The sequence below is a fragment of the Mustelus asterias genome, chromosome 10, assembly GCF_964213995.1.
Source record: "Mustelus asterias chromosome 10, sMusAst1.hap1.1, whole genome shotgun sequence".
NCBI lineage: Eukaryota > Metazoa > Chordata > Chondrichthyes > Carcharhiniformes > Triakidae > Mustelus > Mustelus asterias.
This window is the reverse complement of record NC_135810.1, coordinates 56,785,257-56,809,489: the sequence shown is the minus strand read 5'-3', so window position 1 is coordinate 56,809,489 and position 24,233 is coordinate 56,785,257. Positions and strand designations below refer to the sequence as shown.

At 44.4% G+C, this 24,233-nt stretch overlaps 1 protein-coding gene across 1 annotated transcript in view; it reads right to left on the bottom strand.

The window, feature by feature from the left end:
* The window catches only part of angptl5 (angiopoietin-like 5), a 31,504-nt gene extending 10,181 nt beyond the window's left edge, over window positions 1–21,323 (bottom strand). Inside the window, exons 1-5 of the mRNA XM_078222784.1 lie at window positions 21,225–21,323; window positions 20,293–20,482; window positions 8,257–8,360; window positions 7,606–7,699; window positions 4,562–4,662 (exon numbers count right to left, since the gene is read on the bottom strand). Coding sequence (XP_078078910.1) covers window positions 4,562–4,662; window positions 7,606–7,699; window positions 8,257–8,360; window positions 20,293–20,482; window positions 21,225–21,323 — 588 coding nt within the window. The remainder of the gene's footprint in view (window positions 1–4,561; window positions 4,663–7,605; window positions 7,700–8,256; window positions 8,361–20,292; window positions 20,483–21,224) is intronic.
* Between the last annotated feature and the right edge of the window lie 2,910 nt (window positions 21,324–24,233).

The window sequence follows — 24,233 nt, the reverse complement described above, 5'->3', positions numbered from 1 at the left end:
TTTTCTTCTAACTCATTCAGAGTAACTATCAGAGTAAAACTGGAAGAACTATATGAAGTTAACAATTTAAATTGCCTTTGTTGGATGGTTCCCACCAAGCGCGATTGCCCATGGGAAGTTAGCACTTCTGGATAATTGCTGGCTAATCCCTTACGTGGAATCTTCCTGGAGGGATTCACCAATACATCAGTGGGCTACCCTCTAAATGCAATACTGGGGAACCAGGAAGTTATGGGCCAAGGAATCTTGATTTCATGCCAATAAAAAGAGTAGTAACAGCTTGTAGGACAGCATATCTACAGCTTGGGAAAAAGGAGAAGAAAGTTTACAGCAGTGCTAACCATAGTGGAATTCATAAAATATGGAAAGATAAGAAAGAATTGAGAAAGCAAGAACTTAGAATCAAGAAGTAAGAGAGTAGAAATAACAGTTTTCATCTTCCAAAGGTCCCATTAGTCATTAGTAAGTTATTCCTTTTGCTCCTCATATCCCTCTGGTTTTGCCATCTATCACCCACTTACCTTTTTTTGATCTTTGAAAGTGTTGTCAGCCCTTAAAGCCATGTGCCTCACTCCTCTAAGTACTTCTTTAATATTCTCCAATCAATTTTCTTCCCTCCTCATCCCTCCTATGTCACTGAGATAGCCCTAATTACACACAAATTATATTCTCTGTACTACTGGAGCCAATTGCTCCCACTTCCATTTAGCTGCTATTTCCCAGCCTTGGGGTGGCATTTAAATTTAAATTAGTTTCCTGAGAGCATTGTGGGTGTTTCACATCCTGTAACCACCATTGTAAAAATGGCATTCATCAGGAAGGAGCGGGGATCCTGTACAGCTGAAGAAGGTCTTAGCGACCAAGCATTGTGTTATCCCCGCATAGGTGAATTACATCAATTAACTTAACAGTGTTAGTCAATGCAATTTTACACTTACTTTCAATAAAAGTGTGCCCACATTGCCAGGGAGTGAGGCAGAACTGAAGTGCTGTCTCTGAGCTTGTGATTCTAATGCTGCACAAGGAGGTTTTACTGCTCTCCTGATCTGAATCTTCTTGGCTGATTGGCAGAAGCGAAATTGAAGGAAGGCATGGGTCTGATGAGAGAGCAAATGGCTGAAACTGGAACAAAGGGGGATAGGGCAAGTGAGAGATGGTTTCATGCTTGGCATGATTCAATTCTCATCCTGGCACTAAAAACCATTTACACTTCCGAGAGGAGAGCTTCTGATGTTGCTGCAAGTGTGTACAGTGTTCACAGTGTGTCATATTTCATATTGCACACGACTGGAATTGTGCTGTACATTGTGATCTTGCAGAACTGTTGAAAGTTTTGGAATGCCAATTAACACCCTTTCCTATCTCTCTTGTGCAGGTGAAGCCTCTTCCATCTACCAAGATGTCAATCATTTCCCTCCAAGGATGAAGAACACTTGGAGGAAGCTCCATCACATCCCCTCTCTGCCCCAAGCACCAGTGCAGATACTGGCACCATGGCAGGGATTAGCATATTGCAACAAGCACAGGCACTATTTGGTGATGGCATTTCAGTCTCATATGCAGCTGCTGGAGAGTGTGGTGGAGCAGGCCTTGGGAAGTCAGAGGACTGTCAGAAGTGATCCAGAGACTGATTCTGAGTCAGATGATGAGCATCTGGAGTCACCCATAAGGGGCAGATGCTGGATGCCAGCTTGGGGCACATGGAGATTTGGCAGATATAACAGAGGGGTAGTGTGCTCTGGCCCAGACTGTGGGGGGTCCATCAGACCATCTACACTGCGATCACCCACTCTATGGACTGATAAGTTTCTTCCATGGACAGTGCGCACCTCCACTCAGCTGATGAAGCAGCAGCACTCCAAAAGCTCGTGATTCCAAATAAATCTGTTGGACTTTAATCTAGTGTTGTGAGACTTCTTATTAAGTAAACAAACTTCAGTGCTCCTCATGCAGAGGTTGCTCATGTCATAGCTGTTGAATTCCTTCTTAGGGTTCAACATGAGCTTTAATAATTGATGGCTGGGCAGGGTGCATTGAAAGAAAAGATAAGTGTGTTGACAGGATGGTGGCATGATTCTCACATTCCACAAGGAATGACTTTTGGACACATGCAGTGCACACATCTCTGAGACTGGTACTTCGCAACCTATTTTAACCCCTGCATTATCAAGGCATCCCTTGTGTCACAACCATCCATGCAATCACATCCAGGGCCTTGTACCTGTACACCAGGGTTTTCCTGCACGTTGTCGTTGCCCTCAACCTGAGATGGATGGCTTCTATCTGGCGTCCTTATTCTTCAAGGGCATCCCCTCTGAATGGTGAGGTTATGGAGGGTATAGATACCACAACTATGAGTGACATTTGTGATAGAGCATTCTGCAATGCACCTCCTGATCTGTCAAGGCATCTAAACCTCAATTTCAGCAACCATCTTGTCTGACATTGTCATTCCACTCCGCATTTAATCCCAGGACCCTCATTGGAGTTATAAATAATCTCTTCAATGGATAACCCTTGTCACCCGGGAGCCAACTATCCAGGCATCAGAGCTGATGGATAGGTCTGGCATCTGAGAGTTAAGTAGAATGTACAAGGCTACTGCCCGGGTACCTTGTGTATACCTGCATTATCTGTTGAGTATGGTTACAGACCAGCTGGACTTACAACACATGAAATCTCTTCCATTTAATAAAGGTATAAGGCTAGCCAACTGGTGCATTTGTGCCGATGTGATTGCAGTCAGTGACTCCCTGGACCATGGGGAAACCTGCCACAAACCCTCTGGCTTTTTCGAGTTGAATCTGGTGATCCACTGTGAAAGAAATGTAATTGATTGCCCTTCTGGACATAGCATCAGTGAAGACCTTGCTGTAATGGGAGGCGGTGGCACAGTGGTATTGAAAGCCAGAAAACCATTGAAACCTATAATACTCTGAGCCTCACATTCAAAACCCACCCTGAAAGATGGTGAAATTTGAATTCAATATAAGAAAATCTGGAATTAAAAGTCTAATGATGAACATGACATTATTGTCGATTGTCATTAAAAAAAACCATCTAGTTCACTATCTGCCGTCCTTACCTGGTCTGGCCTACCCTACAAGTGACTTCAAATCCACAACAATGTAGCTGATTCTGAAATGGCCTTAAAGCCACTCAGCCCAAAGGCTAGGCAACTAGGGATGCTGGCCCACAGCGACACTCACATTCCTTAATTAATTTTTTAAAAAGTGACATGCAGCAGGCTGTGCGTAATACAACAGAGGTCTGCACATGCTGCTTAAAAGGATTCTGTTGCAAAGAAAGTAAGTGTAACAGTGGCCCCAACACAGATGATCAAAGTCTTCCGTGCCAGCATGTCACAAAGTGATGTGACTGTGGCTCTCGAGAACCTGAGCCATTGCACCTTGGGCTTAAAAGGTACTTCCTTCACCTCCGTTGAGGATTCATGAATCATCACGTTCTTGGCTCGGCACATCTCTGTCATCCTCATGAGCATTCTGGACTCTTCTTCTTCCCATTTTCCTCCTCCTTCTCCCTTCCTCATTGGAGGATGTGTCCTCCACAGAGATTATTATTCCCATGTTTGGCCTAGAAGGCTGAGCTGGTGAGAGTCAAAATGGGCCTCTCTGCAGGATGATTAAGCCCTCTAAATAAGAAAAGTTTGAAATTAAAACTCGGCTTCTTATATGTAGCACTGCCAGCAGCCACAACAGCCTAAACTGCTAAGTTTAAACTTAGGGCACGGCTGGAGCATTTAAACTTGCCCTAACAAGCTGACTAAAATAAGAGGCAAGAAACCTGGAGTAAAACACTCTGCAAGTGTTTGTTCCTCACACCACAGCCAGAATCTTACCACTGTTCATGCCAGCAGGATTTTCCTATCCCGCTGCAGTGAATGAAGATTTGACTGGCCGCCAAATTCTCCAACCTTGTTGCAGCAGAAGCGCGGCATGAATAGGTGGTAAGATCACTCCTCATGTACTTCTGTAGTCAATTGGGAAATTAACAAGTTTAGCTACGGCATTTAGTAAAATTTGAATAACACGGATGGACTTCCAAGTCCGAGGCCTGCCTCCCTGACGTATTATCCGGATCACTGGTGGTGGAATCAGGAATATGATCTAATGCCATCATGCCCAATAATAAAGAAGAAAATAGCCATTGGATTTCACAAATATATACCTGGATCAAATCAATTAAAATTATCCAAAACAATAGTACATTATTGCATTCGCTCAAGGGTTAAGGGATTCAAGTTATCTTCCTCATTCTAATTCCAAGCTGTTAAGGAGGAAATCTAATTCCTGGTATATGGTGCCTTTGTTTAACTTACTTATACATTTTTGAAGTTAAGTTCTTCATAAGCAGATTCTTATTTGTGTGACATGTACCTGTGCTATTCAATGTTGATTATTTTTTATATTATTTTTACATTGATAGCACAATAAAATGCTGAAGTAGTTTGTTAGCTTCTTTAGTGATTTTAAAAGCATCATAAGCAGAGAACCAGGAATGAAGAAGTCAAGAAGTAATAGTATTAGAGATTTATATGTACCTCAAATGGATAATCAGCTCCATCTGGTTGAATTATGTAGATTCCACTTGGTGTTCTAGATAAAGAGCCTACAGTGTCCTTAATATCAGTGCAGTCAAATCCTGCAACAATTATTAACAAAGAATATTTTCAGTTGCTAATGTGGCAAAAATTGTTTTGTTACTCCTAAATAATCTCTCTTTTAGTTTTGATTTATTTTGTTCTTAAATATATTAGATTTTGCAAAACAGAATGGCACACAAATCAAAATTAATCATTAGGTTAGCAATAACAGTTTTAAAAGAATCTTGAGTTATATCATTATTGCTCTATAATTTTTATAATATGGTTTTGAACTTCATAATCTTCTTGCAGAAAAAGGTGCATCCAACTGAATGATTTTTAGGGTTTATGTCCTATCCCTACAAAGTATGATAAAGAGTACACTCAGGCAGATAAAACAAGAAAAAATAATATGCACAATTAAAATGCATATTTATTGCTCTTCAGAGATATATCAATATATCAAAATTAAGACATACATAATCAATGTTTGTCAATGTAAAATAACATGCAAAATACATTCAGCTACTCTGTTACTATCTACTAGTTCATATTAATATGGGGACTATTTAATTTTGGATGGACAGCAGGAGGAGCACAAGTCCTTGCCATGAGGCCCAGTCATTTTGAGGCCTGGACCTTATTTGCTTACACATTAGGGAGCAGAAAATTGCTGCTCTACATTTCAGACCCCTCCAGCAATGTAAACACAAAATCATTTTTTCAGTTTTAAAAATTTCCAGCAGTGGTGATGTAATCAATTTGAATTTTAAATTCTCCCATATATATAGTAGTAATTCTGACTATCAGAAATGCATGGCTATTGCTGAAAATAGAGACATGTTGCCAAGACTTTTCATCTTGCACTCATCAGGATAAATTCAAGAATATAAAATTTCAAACTATTATTATTTCACAACAACCATTTAACACTGCTACAATGCGGTGGCTATGCAAGTGATATTTCCCACCAATGGATGTTGTCAGTCCAAAAAGAAGTTCTGCTTACCACGCAATTGAGCAATGTCGGGGGCGATTCTCCCAAAAGTGCTGAATTGGCGAGAAAAATGTTCTGGACCACAACTGTTTTTTTAGTGCAACTTCAGATCCGAATCTCCCCACTCTGTGCACTGCAGAGGTCACAATCGTGAATCTCATTAAAAACTCGGGGACGTGGGGGGCCTATTCATGCCAGAGTCTGACAGCTCTGGAACTCTGCGCATGCACAGTGGCCCCGGTCTGTTAGTCTCCCTGTTTGCTGGCCAGCTCGATCAATTCCTGAGCCAGTCCTGACCCATGCCCCTCCCCCTCTCCCCACCGTCTCAGACACCCCAATGTCCAGGCCATCCCCACCAGCAGTGGCAACTCCCCCACCACAGCAGACCCCCCCGGCAGACTAACCTCCGTCCCCCCAAACAGACACCCTGGTGGGAGGCAGACCCTCTCCCCACAGCTCATCCCAATCACTGGCCACTCTCCAGCCCAGACCAATCCCCATGCAGAGGGGCAGCGGGATCCCCCACCCCCACCAATCGCCCCCTGGGCCCCACCCACAATGGGCCCCGCCCCCTTGCCACTGCTCCATGACCTCTGGGCAATGCCAAGTTGCCCCCTTGGCATGGGCACTTTGCCACTTGGGCAGTGCTGGGGGCACAGGCTGGCACTGCCAAGGTGCCATGCCCCTGGGGCACCACCCCTCTGCTGCCCAACCCCCTGGGGGCCCCTGATTGCCCCCCCTTCACTCCTGCATGGTCTCCCAATAGTTCCCCGAACATGGGGAGCTACTCTAAACCCCGCCAGAGTGAAGTACTCCTGGCGGGGTAAGAACTTGCCGGGCCCGATAATGACATTTAAAATACATTTAAAATATATTTAAAACAGATTTAAATCACTTACCTCTCTTCCCGCTGGTTTCCAGCACGGTCCTGACTGCACCTGTTCCCTGGCTCTGGGAGACGTGCATGCGTCAGGAACACATGAGCAAATTCCGCAAAATGGTCGACATACGATTCTCCCGACCTAACCCACGAGAAAATTTGCGGGTCGCGATTGAAGAATCGCCCCCGACTGTGAGAAATTGCCGGTGTTTTATCAGGTACATAGGCTGTACATCTTAGCAATTAGCTGTTCAAATCAAACAGCATACTCCTTCCATTGTTCATAATAGATAGAATGCACACCTGTACTTAACATGCTTGCAAAGCCCAAAACAAAATATCTACTATTAGGTGCAGTTGCGATTACGCAGCACTCTCTGAATAATCCTGAGTGTGCTAATAGGTACATGAACAACTAATTCAAGATAATCAGTTGAGCTCGTAATGTGGTTCTTCTATACTTTGCGATATACAATCGTACATAGGGACTGATCCCCCCGCAAACAAAAGAAACATTTTCAAGCCATGTGCCTTTCTTGAATTACCTAGGAGCTTGAGAAGCCCATAGTTATTCCCTTGATTTCTCCATGGCAATCAAAGTCAACTTGTCAACCAATCAGCACCCTTTTCTTGGATAGCATAAACTGTTGTAATAATTTGAAATTTGGTATTCTTGCATTTGTCCTGATGAATGCAAGATGAAAGGCTTCAACAAGATGTCTCTCTTTTCAGCAATATTCAAGTTTTGTATTACCAAGTGACTGTTGGGATACTTCAGATCATTTAACGTTGGTATGGCATCAATGTTGGCTATTGTATCATATGATATTTTCAATTTTTGATGTATCACATGAACACATGCACATATTTCACCAGATGTATTCATGTTCAATGGAATATCCTAGGAGTGCGCAGACCCTGGAGACTCAGTTAAGTATCAAATTGACACTCCCCCCCCCCCCCCCCCCCCCATGAACACAGATCCATTCACAATCAGGAATTCACTGAGCAACGAGTTGGCCCTAATACAAGAAATCTCATATAAAGCAATAATTTTCGTAGTCCATCATGAGTACAATAACTGTTTCAAAGCATTTCTAGCACTGACCGACAGCAGTCACTCACCATGTGACTGCACTGGTCTGGTAGGAAATTGTTCAAGACTGGTTGCCAGAAAGTGTGCATTTAAAAGAAGCACTCTGCTCATCAGTTCCCTCATCTGTTAAAAGATTCATACATTTTTTGCAAACATTAAAAGCTACTATATTATCTGTATATCATCTCAGAAATAATTAAAGAACTTTTACAAAAAATGCTATTGCAACTTCCAATTCTGTAATTCTGCACACTCTAATATTCACAGATTAAACAATCCTTTGGAATATCTAGACTAGAACTATCCTTAAAAGGCACTGAGCAATGCAAAGCAAAAAGATCTCCAGTCTGATCTCTATTCAACAGATGACCTCAATTTCTGGGAGATGGGCCAGGTATCTTGGCATGACCAACATATTTCAAACATTATCACAGTTTAGTCAACATTTTCAATGTTCAGAACGGTGTAAGGAGAGGGGAATTGACCATTTATTTTTAAAACTTTCACAATTTACCTGTGTGCAAGGGTTAAGTGTTTTTTCAATTCTTCTATTAAACACATCTACAATTTTACTGTACCCAGAAATTCTCCTGCAGGGCTGTGTTATTAGCTACTTCACCTTCATATAGCCAAACAAATGAACTATTTTATACTAAATTGAATAGTGGTAGTGATTTTACCTGGTTTGCAAGGTCATCCAAGGATTGTTGCTGATTTTCCATCATATTTCGAATAAGTTTCTTGGTGTTTCTTGTATATGAAACAATAGTCGCATGCAAATTTCCTTTAAAAAGTTAAGTTAAAGTTTTACTGCAATAACCTCTTCACATGTTTCAAAACTACAGTTTCAAGTAAAACCTTTTTTATGGCAGACCAATTTTAATGCAAAAGATTGTGAGGCTGCAAAATATACTGCCAGAGTGTGAACACTGAATAGGTTAAGTCGGTTGTTGAACAAAAGAGGAAATGTAGGATATAGGGTTATGGGAACAAAGCAATCATGTGAGGTTGCTCCTGTTATGTGCCTGTAAGAGAAGGGAGATTTCACTAATGCACAGCGGTTTAAATACCAACACAGAACAGAAGGGTCAAACAGCTTTGAGCGAGATTATACTTTCTTTACACTTCCATCAAAATACACCGAAGCAAGGCTTGCATTATGTCAGTATCCAAACTTCAATTTAATGGGCACAATTTTCCCAGCTAGCTGCACTGCTCGAGGGGGGAGATAGGAGGGAAGGGAATGGAGGTAACTCTGCACAAGGAGGTGGTGGGGGCTGCTAGTGGGACCAGGACTCGGAGACCATCAGGGATCGGTGAGGGTGGATTGGAGGTTGGCCATCGGGGGAGGGGGGGGCGGTCAAGGATCAGAGGCCAGGGCCGGTGATCAGAGTCGGGGCCAGCGATCAGGAGGCCGGCGACGTCGGAGGGGAGAGCCATTTTCAACCAAGCTCCTCAGCACATGCTCACTAGCCCCCTCTGTAGTCCAATGTCGGCTTTCCAGCGGGCAGCACAGTGGTTAGCACTCTTGCCTCACAGCACCAGGGACCCAGGTTCAATTCCAGTCTTGGGTCACTGTCTGTGTGGAGTTTGCACATTCTCACCGTGTCTGCTTGAGGTTTCCTCCAGTTTCCTCCCACAGTCCAAAGATGTGCAGGTTAGGTTGATTGGCCATACTAAATTGATCCTAGTGTCAGGGGGATTAGCAGGGCAAATATGTGAGGTTATGGGAATAGGGCCTGGGTGGGATTGTGGTCAGTGGACTCGATGGGCCGAACGGCCTCCCTCTGCACTGTAGGGATTCTATGATTAGTGCCCCCCTCACCCCCACCGATGTAAATCCCCTGACGGGCTCTATGGTGCACAAAGTGCCAGAAATTCATTCCACTAAGCTCACCCCAAACATCAGGCAGGAAAATTTCCCGCATTCTTGCCCGTTGTGCACATAGTTTTCTTTTGGGGGAAAATTGTGCCCAATATGTATGAAATATCATTGGCATTGTGTTATGAAGTGCTCTGTTTTAAAGGTACGGTCTGGGATTATGAGCTCCCATTCGCATCAGGTATGAATGGAGACGCGAGTGCAAAATATTACGAGTGGCCCAAATCGTGTTTTACGCTGGCAGGAAGTCTCATTGCATTGTTCCTGCACCCCTACTAGTGACATAACGGGGTTCCCACCATGCTACATTGGGAACCTCATTTTAATACATTTGCATCTCATTATGGAACCTCCCCCCCTCCCCACAATTATCCCCCCTACAATAAAACGTCTGCCCATGGTGGCGTGTCATCACTATGGCACCATTTACTTTCAAGGGAATTTGGACCACTACTGCCTACTGAGGAGAGAGGGCACCGACAAGGGCGAGGGGCAACTGGCAAGGGACTTCGAGTTGGGGGGTGTGAAGTGACGAATAGCCATGAGGTGAAGGGAGAGTGAAGCGATGACTAGTCGAGAAGTGAGGAGGGGTGAAGCGGGAACTGGCCTAGAAGTGAGGAGGGTTGATATGGCAACTGGCTAAGAGGTGAGGGGAGGTGGAGTGACCACTGGCCGAGAAATGGGGGTGCTGGCAGGGGCGGCAGCTGGCCAGGAGGTGAGGAAGGATGAAGCAGCAGAGGGGGGGCCAAACAACAAGGCTGCTCAGGCAGAGGAGTGAGGGAATTGAGCCGGCAAGGCTGCTCAGGCAGAGGGGGCAAACTGGCAAAGTGGATGGACTGTCACAGCAGATCAACAGGCAGTTGGGTGGTGGGGGGGGAACATGCAGAGGGGGGGAAAATTGGAAGAGGAGGGCACAGGGAGAGGGAGGGCAAGAGGAGGAGGGGGATAATAAGGCTGAGAGGGGCAACAGACAGACAGTGCTACTGGCATTGGCACCAGCTACAGAAAGAGCCACTACAGTGGGCCTGAATGCTGAGGGCTCAGGGGACTGAAGGCACGGGATCTGCAGGGGCAATGGAACTGGCCAAAGGGGTAACAGTCTCGGTGACAGAAAAGGGGAAGAGTTGGCCCAGTAGTGAGAGGACTCAGCATCCAAAAGGGAAGATAGCCAAGTTTTAAACTAATCCATTTTGACACATCATTCTTCAGCTGCTGGGCCTCTGCCTTCTTGGCGGGCTATGGCACTGGGTAGGGAAACCCAGGCTAGTGTATTGAGTGGGTAGCCAGAAACCACATACTGAGCGATCCACTTATAGGTTGTGTTGGGGGAGGGGCATTGCCTGCGAATTCATTACTGACAATGCCAACTCTAGAGAGGCTTGTCAGTAATGCCACTGAAGTGTCAGGGAAGGCTTCACCTGCTCAGGGACATGGTGGCTCACTTATACAACCTTCTGCAGGAGTTGGCACTGCAAGAGCTTAGAGGGCATCCACTCTCTGTGGCTTTGGAAGTTAGAGCTGCCCTAGGCCTTTACGTGACTGGCTCCTTCCAGTGTACCACAGGTGACCTTTGTGGCATCTCATAAGCCTCCAGTCATAAGTTCATCAAGGAAGTAATGGATGCACTCTTCACAAGGGCTCACAACTACATCCATTTCAACTGGGATCAGGACCGCCAGGTTGCAAGAACCATGGAATTTGTTGAGATTTCTGGTTTTCCGCAGGTGTAGCGTGCCATTGACTGCACTCACGTGGCTATCCAATCTCCATGCAGTTCATCAACTGCAAGGTCTTTCACTCCCTAAATGATCAGCTGGTCTGCAACCACACAAATCACATCCTCCAAGTGCATGCTAGACTTGTGGGGAGTATACATGACTGCTACATCCTGAGCCTCTCTGATCTTTTCGAGGGTCCACAGTGGCTACAGGACTGGCTCCTGGGTCAAGGGATATCCACTGAGGATATGATTGTTGACACCTTTGCGGAGGCCACAGAGTGCAGCTGAGACCAGATACAACAAGGCTTATGTTGCTACTTGCACTTTGATGGAGTAGACCATCTGGATGCTGAAAGTGTGATTTCAGTGCCTGGACCGGTGAGAAAGAGCCCTGCCGTGCAGCCTGCTGAGAGTGTCGCATATCGTGATTGTCTGCTGCACCCTTCACAACCTGGTGCTTCAACTGGGGAAGGAATTGCCTGAGGAGAAGATGGAAGAGTGGCAAATTTCTTCAGATGAGGAGGATGTTGAAGTGAAGGGTGAGGATGTTAGCTACAAGGCAGTGGCAATGGCCGGGGAAGCAAAAGAACTCAGGACATGCTCGAAGCCACCTGATTTATGGATTATGATTAGGGATAATGATCACATCCCATTATCCTGAAGTTGCTTCCATGAGCACTGCTCTCCCATCTGACTCCTGGGAGCGCACACCCTGACTAATAAGGCTTGTGTCATGGGGAGGGAGCAGCTTCCCATAGTCCCTATGATCTGGGACAACTTGCAATTGGGACATTGCAGTGCACTGTTCCCCAATGTCTGCGAATGTCTGACTCTTGTTTGGCTGAAGGCAGCTCGCTACCCTCAATGACCAGGGGCATATCATGGCAGTGTCACATGGAGAGTTTCATCTCTCCTGATGAATAGTGATAGAGGTCACAAAATGTTCTTGGCAGACAGGATTAAGGAGAATCCTAAGGCATTTTATTCATATGTCAGGAACAAAAGAGTTGTCAGGGAAAAAGTCAGACCTCCCAGGGACGAAGGAGAGGAATTATGCTTAGAACCCAAGGGAAATGGGGAGATCCTAAATGAATACTTTGCATCGGTATTCACAAAGGAGAGGGACTTGTTGACTGGGAGTGTCTCAGAGGGAGGTGTTGACCTGTTAGAGAGAATCTCCATTACAAGGGAGGAAGTGTTAGGTTTTTTAGGTAACATTAAAACTGACAAATCCCCAGGGCCTGATGGCATCTATCCTAGACTGCTCAGGGAGACAAGAGATGTAATTGCTGGGCCTCTGATGGAAATCTTTGTCTCTTCATTGGACACAGGTGAGGTCCCTGAGGATTGGAGGATAGCGAATGTGGTACCGTTACTTAAGAAGGGTAGCAGGGATAACCCGGATGATTATAGGCCAGTAAGCTTGACGTCCGTGGTAGGGAAGTTGTTGGAGAGGATTCTTAGAGACAGGATGTATGCGCATTTAGAACGGAACAATCTCATTAGTGACAGACAGCATGGTTTTGTAAGAGGGAGGTCGTGCCTTACAAATTTGGTGGAGTTTTTTGAGGAAGTGACAAAAACGGTTGACGAAGGAAGGGCCGAGGATGTCGTCTATATGGATTTCAGTAAGGCATTTGACAAAGTCCCTCATGGCAGGTTGGTTAAGAAGGTTAAGGCTCATGGGATACAAGGAGAGGTGGCTAGATGGATAGAGAACTGGCTTGGCCACAGAAGACAGAGGGTAGCAGTCGAAGGGTCTTTTTCCGGCTGGAGGTCTGTGACCAGTGGTGTTCCACAGGGCTCTGTACTGGGACCTCTGCTATTTGTGATATATATAAATGATTTGGAAGAAGGTGTAACTGGTGTTATCAGCAAGTTTGCGGATGACAGGAAGTTGGTTGGACTTGCGGATAGCGATGAACATTGTTGGACAATACAGCAGGATATAGATAGGCTGGAAAATTGGGCGGAGAAATGGCAGATGGAATTTAATCCAGATAAATGCAAAGTGATGCATTTTGGAAGAACTAATGTAGGGGGGAGTTATACAATAAATGGCAGAGCCATCAAGAGTATAGAAACACAGAGGGACCTAGGTGTGCAAGTCCACAAATCCTTGAAGGTGGCAGCACAGGTGGAGAAGGTGGTGAAGAAGGCATATGGTATGCTTGCCTTTATAGGATGGGGTATAGAGTATAAAAGCTGGAGTCTGATGTTGCAGCTGTATAGAACGCTGGTTAGGCCACATTTGGAGTATTGCATCCAGTTCTGGTCACTGCACTACCAGAAGGACGTGGAGGCTTTAGAGAGAGTGCAGAGAAGGTTTACCAGGATGTTGCCTGGTATGGAGGGTCTTAGCTATGAGGAGAGATTGGGTAAACTGGGCTTGTTCTCCCTGGAAAGACGGAGAATGAGGGGAGACCTAATAGAGGTGTACAAAATTATGAAGGGTATCGATAGAGTGAACAGTGGGAAGCTTTTTCCCAGGTCGGAGGTGACGATCATGAGGGGTCACGGGCTCAAGGTGAGGGGGGTGAGGTATAACTCAGATATCAGAGGGACATTTTTTACACAGAGAGTAGTGGGGACCTGGAATGCGCTGCCAAGTAGGGTGGCGGAGGCAGACATGCTGGCATCTTTTAAGACTTACCTGGATAGTCACATGAGCATTCTGGGAATGGAGGGATACAAACGAATGGTCTAGTTGGACCAATGAGCGGCACAGGCTTGGAGGGCCGAAGGGCCTGTTTCCTGTGCTGTACTGTTCTTTGTTCTTTGATCTGTGCCCTTGAAGTTTAGTGTCAACGGAGGCTGAGGCTCTCAAGCCAATTGAGTCTAGCCGCTGGGCAACATATGAGTGCACACATTACAATTAATGGGTTGAGTGACGGTTGCCCTGAACATTGTAGGCATCATCCTCATTGCCAATGAGACATCATGTGTTCTGCCACTGTGAACGAATGCCACCAATGTGTTGACAACATTGCAGTCAAACAGATGAAGGTGGCTCTTGACTGAGCAGATGAAGGAGGTTCTGGACTGAGCATCCAGCCTTTCTGTGGAACAGGAATGCAGTTGTCTGAGAGGCATTGCAAGAAGACATCTCACTAGAATAAAGAGCTATAGAGAGGTTGCAATAAGTAAGAGTTTATGGGGCGGCACGGTAACGCAGTGGTTAGCACTGCTGCCTCACAGCGCCAGGGACCCGGGTTCAATTCCCGGCTTGGGTCACTGTCTTTGTGAAGTTTGCACATTCTTCCCATGTCTGTGTGGGTTTCCTTCGGGTGCTCCAGTTTCCTCCCACAGTCCAAAGATGTGCGGGTTAAGTGGATTGGCAATGCTAAATTGCTCGATAGTGTCAGGGGGACTAGCTAGGGTAAATGTATGGGGTTATGTGGATAGGGCCTGGGTGGGATTGTGGTCAGTGTAGACTCAATGTGCCAAACGGCCTCCTTCTGCACTGTAGGATTCTATGATTCAATGAGAGTTGGGTACTTATTTACAGAGGTGACTGGTATCTACAAATGCCTGACACCTGTGCCCAAGCTGTGTTACTGGATCTTCTTAACCTTTCTAACCCTGCCGCTATATCTTAGTGTATCTGCAGGATCCACAGTGGAAGTGGAGACAGCCTGCTTGCTGTCTGTCACATCCTGTTATCTGTGATGGCCTTGGTAGGCATTCTCTAGATAGCTGAGATCTGGAGGGCCCCGACCTGCATTTTGAGTGCTGCTCTGTTGCAATGACACCCTCCTCAGCTTGTGGGGCTGGAATTGAAGTGCTCACAGAAAGGGGATTTGGATGAGTTGGACATGCTTGGAGTCACTTAGGTGGATGACCCCAGGCTGTGCACCACCTTCTCCTCCTCCTTATGGGCGCCCAAGGACCTCTGGCTTTCTCCTTAGAATAGGGGGACAACTGGAATAAGCTCAAGAAGCCCTACCATCTTCTGGCGTTGGCACTCATCGTTGCCCACAAATGCCTGCACCAGTGAAGGTCAGAAATCTTTCACCAAGCTCTTTACTGTAGCCCCCACCCTTGCTTTGTTGACCTGGTTGCCTTGAATTGTCAGTACTATCTCCTCTGACAGAAGATGATAAGACTCTTCACTTCTGTCTTTCAATCTGAGGATGTAGCTGACATCCCTTTATGATGTTCTTGCTTTGTCTTTGTAACTCCAGCAGCTAAAGCATGACCAAGTCCAGAGGCATGTCATCTGATTAGGCCTCTGCGGATTCCTGGCCGCCATCAAACTTCCGAGTGATGGCACCATGAGACATCCCTGCCTCTGCCTGCTGTTCATCAGAGAGAGTGAAACGCTTAGCAGTTTGTGACCCTGAGGCTTTCTAATACCAAGTCCCACCAAGGTGTGTGACTCTGCATTGGTGGATGATGTGGGTGAAAGCTATGACTGCTCTTCCATCTCTACTTCTGAGAAGTCATCTGTGCTGAGCTTGGACCTGTCTGGTGGAGGCCCTCAACTTGCTCCTGTTATGTGCCTGTAAGAGAAGGGAGATTTCACTAATGCATAGCAGGGGCATTCAGATAGAGGGGAATTTATTTTTTCAAGAATGGCTAATAAAATGGCACGAAAACTGCCACAGATGGGTTAAACACTGCTTCCATCTCTCCCGCCCCAACCTCACTCCATCCTCCCGCACTCCCACACTCTGCCAAATTATGGGAAAATTCCACCCACAATTCACAATTTCTAATTACTCTTTTCTGGCTGGTTAAAAAAAAACAGAAACTCTCTAATAGACAATGGAGACTCTTAGAAAGCTATAATATAAACATTATGAGATGCAAATAAAAGACACTCAACTTTCTCTGGAGTGTGAAAGACCCTCTCCTGTTAGATTTACGCTATTCTGAAATCGTGCCTGAGAAGAGACATCAAAATTCAATTGCTTGTTCTAAAATGACTGCAGTGGACATGGGCTAATAGAGTTTCTCTGGAATATGCAGTCAGCAGGGTACTTGAAGGGACTGTTACCAGCAGGAGAGAGATTAGTGATCAAAATGCTGTACTGAGACAGTCTGCATAAGCTCGTGCTCTCTCTTTCTTGGAAATATTGTGCCCGGATTTGCAAAGTAACCGTCCTGAAAAGAGAAATCTACTGCAAACTGAGATCTTTTGAAAACAATGGAAATCTGCTCCTTACAACCACACCCAGGAAGATAACTGAACAAAATGGCCACAACATGGAATACCCACATTGAGACCAGCCAAAGAACAGCTAACGGCTAACCTTTACTCCTGTACTTTATCTGGGGAGGCATGGTGGCACAGTGGTTAGCACTTGGTTTCATTGGTCAGAACATTGAATACAGGAGTTGGGACGTCTTGTTGAAGTTGTACAAGACATTGGTAAGGCCACACTAGGGATATTGTGTACAGTTCTGGTCACCCTATTATAGAAAGGATATTATTAAACTAGAAAGAGTGCAGAAAAGATTTACTAGGATGCTACCAGATGGTTTGAGTTATAAAGAGAGGCTGGATAGATTGGAACTTTTCTCTCTGGAGCGCAGAAGGCTGAGGGGTGATCTTACAGAGATCTATAAAATAATGAGGGGCACAGATCAGCTAGATAGTCAATATCTTTTCTAAAAGTAGGGAGTCTAAAACTAGAAGGCATAGGTTTAAGGTGAGAGAGGAGAGACACAAAAGTGTCCAGAGGGGCAATTTTTTCACACAGAGGGTGGTGAGTGTCTGGAATAAGCTGCCAGAGGTAGTCATAGAGGCGGGTACAATTTTGTCTTTTAAAAAGCATTTAGACAATTACATGGGTAAAATGGTTATAGAGGGATATGGGCCAAATGCGGGCAATTGGGATTAGCTTAGGGGCTTAAAAAAAAGGGCGGCATGGACAAGTTGGGTCGAAGGGCCTGTTTTCATGCTGTAAACCTCTATGACTATAATAGCTGTCTCCAGTTCCAACCTCAGTTTACCACATATTATAAAAATGTTTTCCCAAAAGTACAGTTAGTATAGCGAAGCAAAGTTATAAAATTGTAAAGAAATGTGACTTCTTGTCCCTTTCATAAATCTATACTGACTCTGCCTGATTCTACCACCTTTACTAAGTTTATCAAGCGCTCTGCTACAAAATCTTTGATAATGGACTCTAGAACTTTCCCCAGTACCGACTTTCCATTCTAGAGTCCATTATCAAAGATTTTGTAATCATGATTAAGTCAGGGGATCAACATCAATTCAATGAAGAGTGCAGGCAGACATGCCAGGAGTAGCAGCTGGCATACTAAAAACTGAAGTCTCAATCTGGTGAAGTTCTAACTCGAGGCTACTTACATACCAAACACCATCAGCAGCATGTGATAGACAAAGCTAAGTGATTCCACAACCAATAATCAGATATAGACACTGTAATCCTGCCACTTCCAGTCGTGAATGATGGTGGACTATTAAACAACTCACTGGAGGAAAAGACGATACAAACATACCCATCCTCAATGATTGGGGAGCCCAGAACATCAGTATAAAAGATATGGCTGAAGCATTTGCCACACCCTTAGCCAGAAGTGGCATGTGGATGATCCATCTCAGCCTTCTCCGGAGGTTTTCAGCCGATTCGATTCACTCCATGTGATGCCAAGGAATGGCTGAAGGCACTGGATAGTGCAAAGGATATGGGCCCTGACAATATTCCGGAAAAAAAAGACTTGTGCTCCAGAACTTGTCACGCCTCTAGCCAAGCTGTTCTAGTACAGCTACAAAACTAGCATCTACCTGGCAATGTGAAAAATTGCCCAGGTATGTCCTCTACGCAAAAAGTATGACAAATCCAACCCAGCCAATTACTGCTCCATCAGTCTATTCTTGATCATCGTAAAGTTGTGGAAGGGGTCATCAACAGTGTTATCAAGTGGTATTTCTTTAGCAACAGCAATAACCTGTTCACTGATGCTTAATTTTATTTCTGCCAGGATCATTCAGCATCTGACCTCAGTACAGCCTTGGTTCAAACATGGACAAAAGGGCTGAACTCAAGAGTGAGGTGAAAGTGGCTATCCTTGACATCAAAGCAACATTTGACCAAATATGGCAACAAGGAGCCCCAGTAAAACTGGAGTCAATGAGAACTCCTGAACCCTATGACAACATTCGGAAGTCTTTGAGATGCTAATAATACTGTCAAGCTAAACAGTCATTCAAAATTTACTTTAAAAAAAACATAATCCTATCAAATGGTCATAAAATAGTCACGGTAAGCAGACTTTCAAAAACCACTTTAAAAAAAATCCTATTTAATAATCATAAAACTGTCAAGTTAAACAAACTCATAGACCCCTTGACAGCCATATCAAAACCCTGTTGAGTTGAATCCATTAGTAGGACTTAGAATTCAGCCAAGCATTCATAATAAGATTCCATTGCATAATTGTGTCAATAGCCCTTCAGAGCTGACTACATTAAAACTTTTGAAGGTACTGGAGGAGATCAACTATCTGTTCAAGCATTGACATAGAGAAACAGATGCCTGAGCTGTCAATCAACAGAAAGCTTAACTCACAGGGAACAAGTGATGCAATCAACTCTGCATATTAACATTGTTCAATGCAAAAGGGCACTTTATCCAATGGATATAATGTACTCTCATGCACTTGAAGGATCTTCCACTTTCACAATGCTGGGCAATTGAAAGTTCATTTACCTTTTAGGAGCAAATCCCTATCATCAATCCACTGCATTAAAATTTATTTAACTTATGATACAGCATTTCAGGACATCTGAAAATGGAGAAATATTTGAACTTACCTGTCAAAAGATTCCCAACTCCACACTAGGCTTCCTGAATAGTTCATGAGACTCTGAGCCATGGTGCCTTCGGGAGCTGGAGTGACTACATCACAATTATGAGGAGTGTGAAATGCCCACTGTCCCATTGGAGCTGGCAATGTCGGAACTGCTGCATGTGGGCTCACTATCCACACCCTTTTTATTACACCAGTAAACACTGCTGGCAGTGGGAATGGAAGTGGGAATCCCAGAATCGTGGTCTGCCCACCATGTTTTTTGCTGACCATCCTCCATTCCAATGTGGGTAGACGGATAAAAATCCAACCCAAGGTCTCTTCATTGTTGTTGAACTAGGAAGAACTGAAAACGTCTCTAAAATACATTCAATGAGGTCTTATCAACCTAACCTCTGTTAGTTCAATCTGTTAGCAATGTTCACGTCATATTGCTTTAATTTTCTTGTGTACTACAGTTGCTCATTATAGTTTAATGAATATAAACAGTTTGCACTCACCAAAAGTAAAGGATTTAGCTATTACTCTACTCGGCCTACTCTACATTGGAAAGACCAAATGCAGACTGGGTGACTGCTTTGATGAACACCGTCGGTCCATCCGCAAGCAGGACCCAGACCTTCCTGTCGTTTGCGACTTCAACATACCACCCTGCTCTCCTGCCCATGTGTCCATCCTTGGCCTTTTGCAATGTTCTCGCGAACCCCAACGCAAACTGGAGGAACAGCACCTCATCTCTTGATTGGGCACTTTACAGCCTTCTGGACTGAACATCGAGTTCAACAACTTCAGAGCATGAACTCTCTCCACTTTCACCCCACTTCCATTTATTTTATTTTATTTTGTTTCATCTCATTCATCCATTTTATCATCCTTCTTTCTCCCTTCCATTTGTCCACTTCTCCATTCCAGCTCTCCTTCTTGCCCCCCCCCCCCCCACCCCCTCCCTTTCAGGGCAACTGCCACATTCCTCAGGCAGTTCTTTAACAATCTGTATCTCTGTTCTGCCATTCACACATTCTGATCACTCAATGGACAATTTTAGCACCTTCTCAGCCTTCTGCATCCTCATTTACATTTCCTTTGTCCCATTCCACACCCCCCCTCCACCACTCTCATAGTATAAATCTCTGATTCTCTTTGCTCTCAGCTCTGACGAAGGGTCATCTAGACTCGAAATGTTGGCTCTATTCTCTTCCCACAGATGCTGTCAGACCTGCTGAAAGTTTCCAGCATTTTCTGTTTTTGTTTCAGATTCCAGCATCTACAGTATTTTGCTTTTATTTTTGCTATTACTGTGTATCCACACATTGTATATAGAATATTACATACTGCACATATAATTCTTTTCTTTTTTTGACGTTCTTTTTCGGATCTCACATGGTGTGCTGCAATCCATGTTTTTCTTTTGAATACTTGAAGTAATTTGGTGGCTGCTGGCTTTAGAATCAGCTTTGTTTCTACTTGGTTGACTGAAGTTTGCTACAGAACTATTTGAACATGGCATTTCTTCTCCGGTATCCTGTTTAGTAAAGAAATACTTAAATTCTTACTGGTATCTGCACAATATTTGATTTGCTACCTTAATAATAAGACTTTTCGAGCAAATTTGAAATTATAAAAGCAAACACAGTTAACTTAAAACTATTGTGTTATATTAGACGGCAAGTATTAAATTTTAATACACACATTACAGCATCATATTGTTGTAGCAGTCACCTTATTGGCACCCCAGAAGCACCCTAAAGATTGTGGGTGTTTGGAGCCAGTTTCTCAAACAAAACAGTATTCAGCCATTATCGCAGCATAGATTTGCGGACTAACTCTCAGAGTGCTGCTTAAACTCCCAAACTTCTGCATCAGGAGCAAGAGTACTAGCAGTTGAGCCAAGACATTTAACTAAAAAGAGATTAACTCTAAATCAAAGAAAAAAGCAGTATCATCCAGTAAAAGAATGGAAGAGAAGACTGAGATTAGTAGAAATTATGATTTATCTAAAGTGCAGGAAATCATCAGAAACGGAACGATATAAAGGAAAGAATGTCTGCTTTTGATAAGAGATTTTTAAAAGCAGACTAGTCTGACATTTTTATTAACGAGTGTAAGGATGCACTCCAAAACAAATGTTAAAAACTTACATATATCTCTACTTAATCTGAAATATGCATTACGAAAGTTACATTTCATAACATCTGGTAAAAAGCCAAGGACTAAAGAGCATAAAACTCAAGAAATTGCAAATAACAGATTAAAGTATTTGTTACCATGGAATTAGCTGATAGTGCGTTGTTTCCCATCAATGATATTTCTGAGATGAAACAAATAAGGATATGTGCACTCACTGTTATGCCCCATGGCCTCATTTTGATTTTAACGCAACTATTAACTTCCTACAGCAGTAGAGATTTTTGTTGAAGCACATGTTTTCTGATGAAATAGTCTTTTGGCATCTGAGAAGGAGGGAATGTGGCCAATAGCAGATATGCATCTGGTTGTAATAAGGAAAGCATTTAAATTGCATTACTTTCAAACTAGGTAAAAAATTAAATATTCATTAATTAAACATTAACCAAGAGTTTATTTAATTTTAATCACACCCATTGTGATCATCTGTTTTCAAATTTGAAAATGAGCAATACAAAACACAGGTTAATTCAAAACCTTGAAATACAAAAAAGGATTATAACTTTTTGGTGAAAAGATATCGCACACAGATGCTGACTGGACCTTATTAGAGTTAGAATGAATCAACCATGCTGGGGGCGATCGCATAAATGGGCATGGCATGGTGGTACAGTGGGGCGTAAAGCGATTAGAGCGATTGACGCCGGTTTTTGCAACTGGTGCCATTTTACAGCGCAGTCAGCCTCTCGCCAGAAATAGGTGAGAGGCAGGTTAAGGTATTTAAATGCTGCTTAACATCTGCTTAGTGAGCCCGTGCTCAATTGTCCAGGCTTGCCCCCCCCCCTTTATGGCCTTGCCGGGAAAGGTTCTTTCCGGCGAGGAATAGACATGCTCCCTAAGAATGAGGAGCAGTCGATTTAGCCTCGCCGGTGGAACCGGAGGCCATTGAGGCCCCCGAGGAAGGCCGAGGGCAAGAGGGGCAGTGCCCCTTGGGCAGTGCCAGTCTGGCACTTGGGCAATGCCCACCAGGTACTGCATGTGCAGCATCAGAGGCCTACACATGCATACTACCTCCCTCTGCATGATTTCGGGCGCGTTAAGCCCTGCCCACAGGCTTCTGCAGCAAGCAACAGGCGCGCTCAGAATTTTGCAGGCAGAGTGCGTATGGGGTAGGGGGGGGCCTGAAAACACGCCCAAAAGAAAGATCTGAAATGCTCCCAGTTTCAAGTTCGCCCAGCACTTAGACAAAAAATGGTAAAATCGCCCTTAGGGTGTTTATTTAAACTTATTCTTTCCCCTTCTTTCTATTTGAACATAGAAAATTGTCCCTTTCCTGCTGGCCTTGTCTCCCGTGTCCAGCTTTCACACAGCTTGACCTATCAACACCAGGTCTCAATCAAGAGGCTGACATTTTTGTGTAGTCCCAAAAGCTCAAAGCAACAGGTACTCACTTCATTCTATCCCTGTAACACCACATATTCCCCTAACCTACACATCTTGGGACGCCAAGGAGCAATTTAGCATGGTCAATCCACCTAACCTGCACATCTTTGGACTGTGAGAGCTAACTGGAGCACCCGGAGGTAACCCACACAGACACGGGGAGAAGGTGCAAACTCCACACAGTAATCCAAGGCTGGTATTGAACCCGGGTCCTTGGTGCTCCCTGACAACAGACAGTCATTTTCATCGATGGCAAATGTTCAAATGTGATCACAGAAGGAAACTCCTGCATGTTTGTGCTTGGTTCCCAGGGAGCTCTTATGCCGATATTCTGAGCCACTCCCAGGTGCCACAAATATTTGAAGATCCTTGGCGATTGGGACAAGGAAAACCCCCAGAAGACCTGGCTGATAACGCCACTTCACCATCTGCAGAGTGCTGCTGAGGAGTGGTACAAGGTCACACATGCCTCCACAAGGTCCACGATTGAGCAGATGATAGGCCTCTGAAAGATAAGGGCTGGAATCGCCCATCCCACCTGCCACAGGAATTGCAGCAGACCGGGGGGGGGGGGGGGGGGGGGAACCATGCAAAGGTCCATTGACCTCGGGCAGGATTCTCCAGTTTTGAGGTGAGCACAGCCGGAGAATCCTACCCAAGCTTCAGATGTTTGGACCACTCAAGCAGGAATCTCTAATACTTACCACAGAGTGTGTCTGGGATCATTGTTGTCTGCTGGGCCTGCACAACCTCACTGTACAAAGTGCGGATGTCTTGGCTGAGAGAGAGATACTGAGGACCAAGATGTCTCCTCTGATGATGAGGATGGTGATGATGAGGGCAAGGATGTCATGAAGGCATATGCAGAGGCCACTACAAGTATGATTCGGCAGACACAATTTGATACCTAATAGAGTCTAAGCAGAATAAGTTGCTGAAACATTTCCTATACTATTTGGTTTTCTATCCTCTACCTACTGACAAGCTCCAGTTACTTTTTGGTAACAGACATTATACTTTGCTCTAATGTACCTTGATTATGATAGCTAAATTAATTCACACGACATGCACCATCCATAGCTGAATAAAGTAGAGCATAGTGTCAAATTGAAAGAAACAATGTACAAGTGGTCAGGACATTGGTCAACTTTTAAGAGTCAGCAAAGGATGACTAAAAAAAAATGAGGGAGAAAGAAAAGGGAGAAAGCAGGTAGCACAAGTTTCTACAAGACATAAGTTATCCCTTTTTGAATGGAAAGTTCGTATTTGAGTTTATCAATCTCATGTTGGCACTTCAAGTGATCTACAGCACAGGCCCTATTCTCTTTACTTGCCTGGTGCAGGATGTTGACCATCGCTTGAAGATTACTGCACTCTCCACAAGCTTGGCCACAATTTTCTGTGCTGCTTCACAATCCCAGGTTGCATACTGTTCCTATTGGTGTGCTTTATCACACTGGGGTAGGAATTGTCCCATGCGCAGCAAGTTCGCTTGGCTCCTCTGTTCCTGTTCTATCCTTTTTGTCTTCATTTTCTCTATATCCTCTCTTACTCTAATTCCTCCTTGAACTATAAATTCTCTGCTTCTTTGCCTCTTAATTGTTCCACGCAACTGGCTATCGCTATAGTCTTACGTAATTTGGAAATGCGCTTACCCAACTCTTTGTGCACCTCTTCCCAACACTTCTGTCCTTAGGATCCCAGAC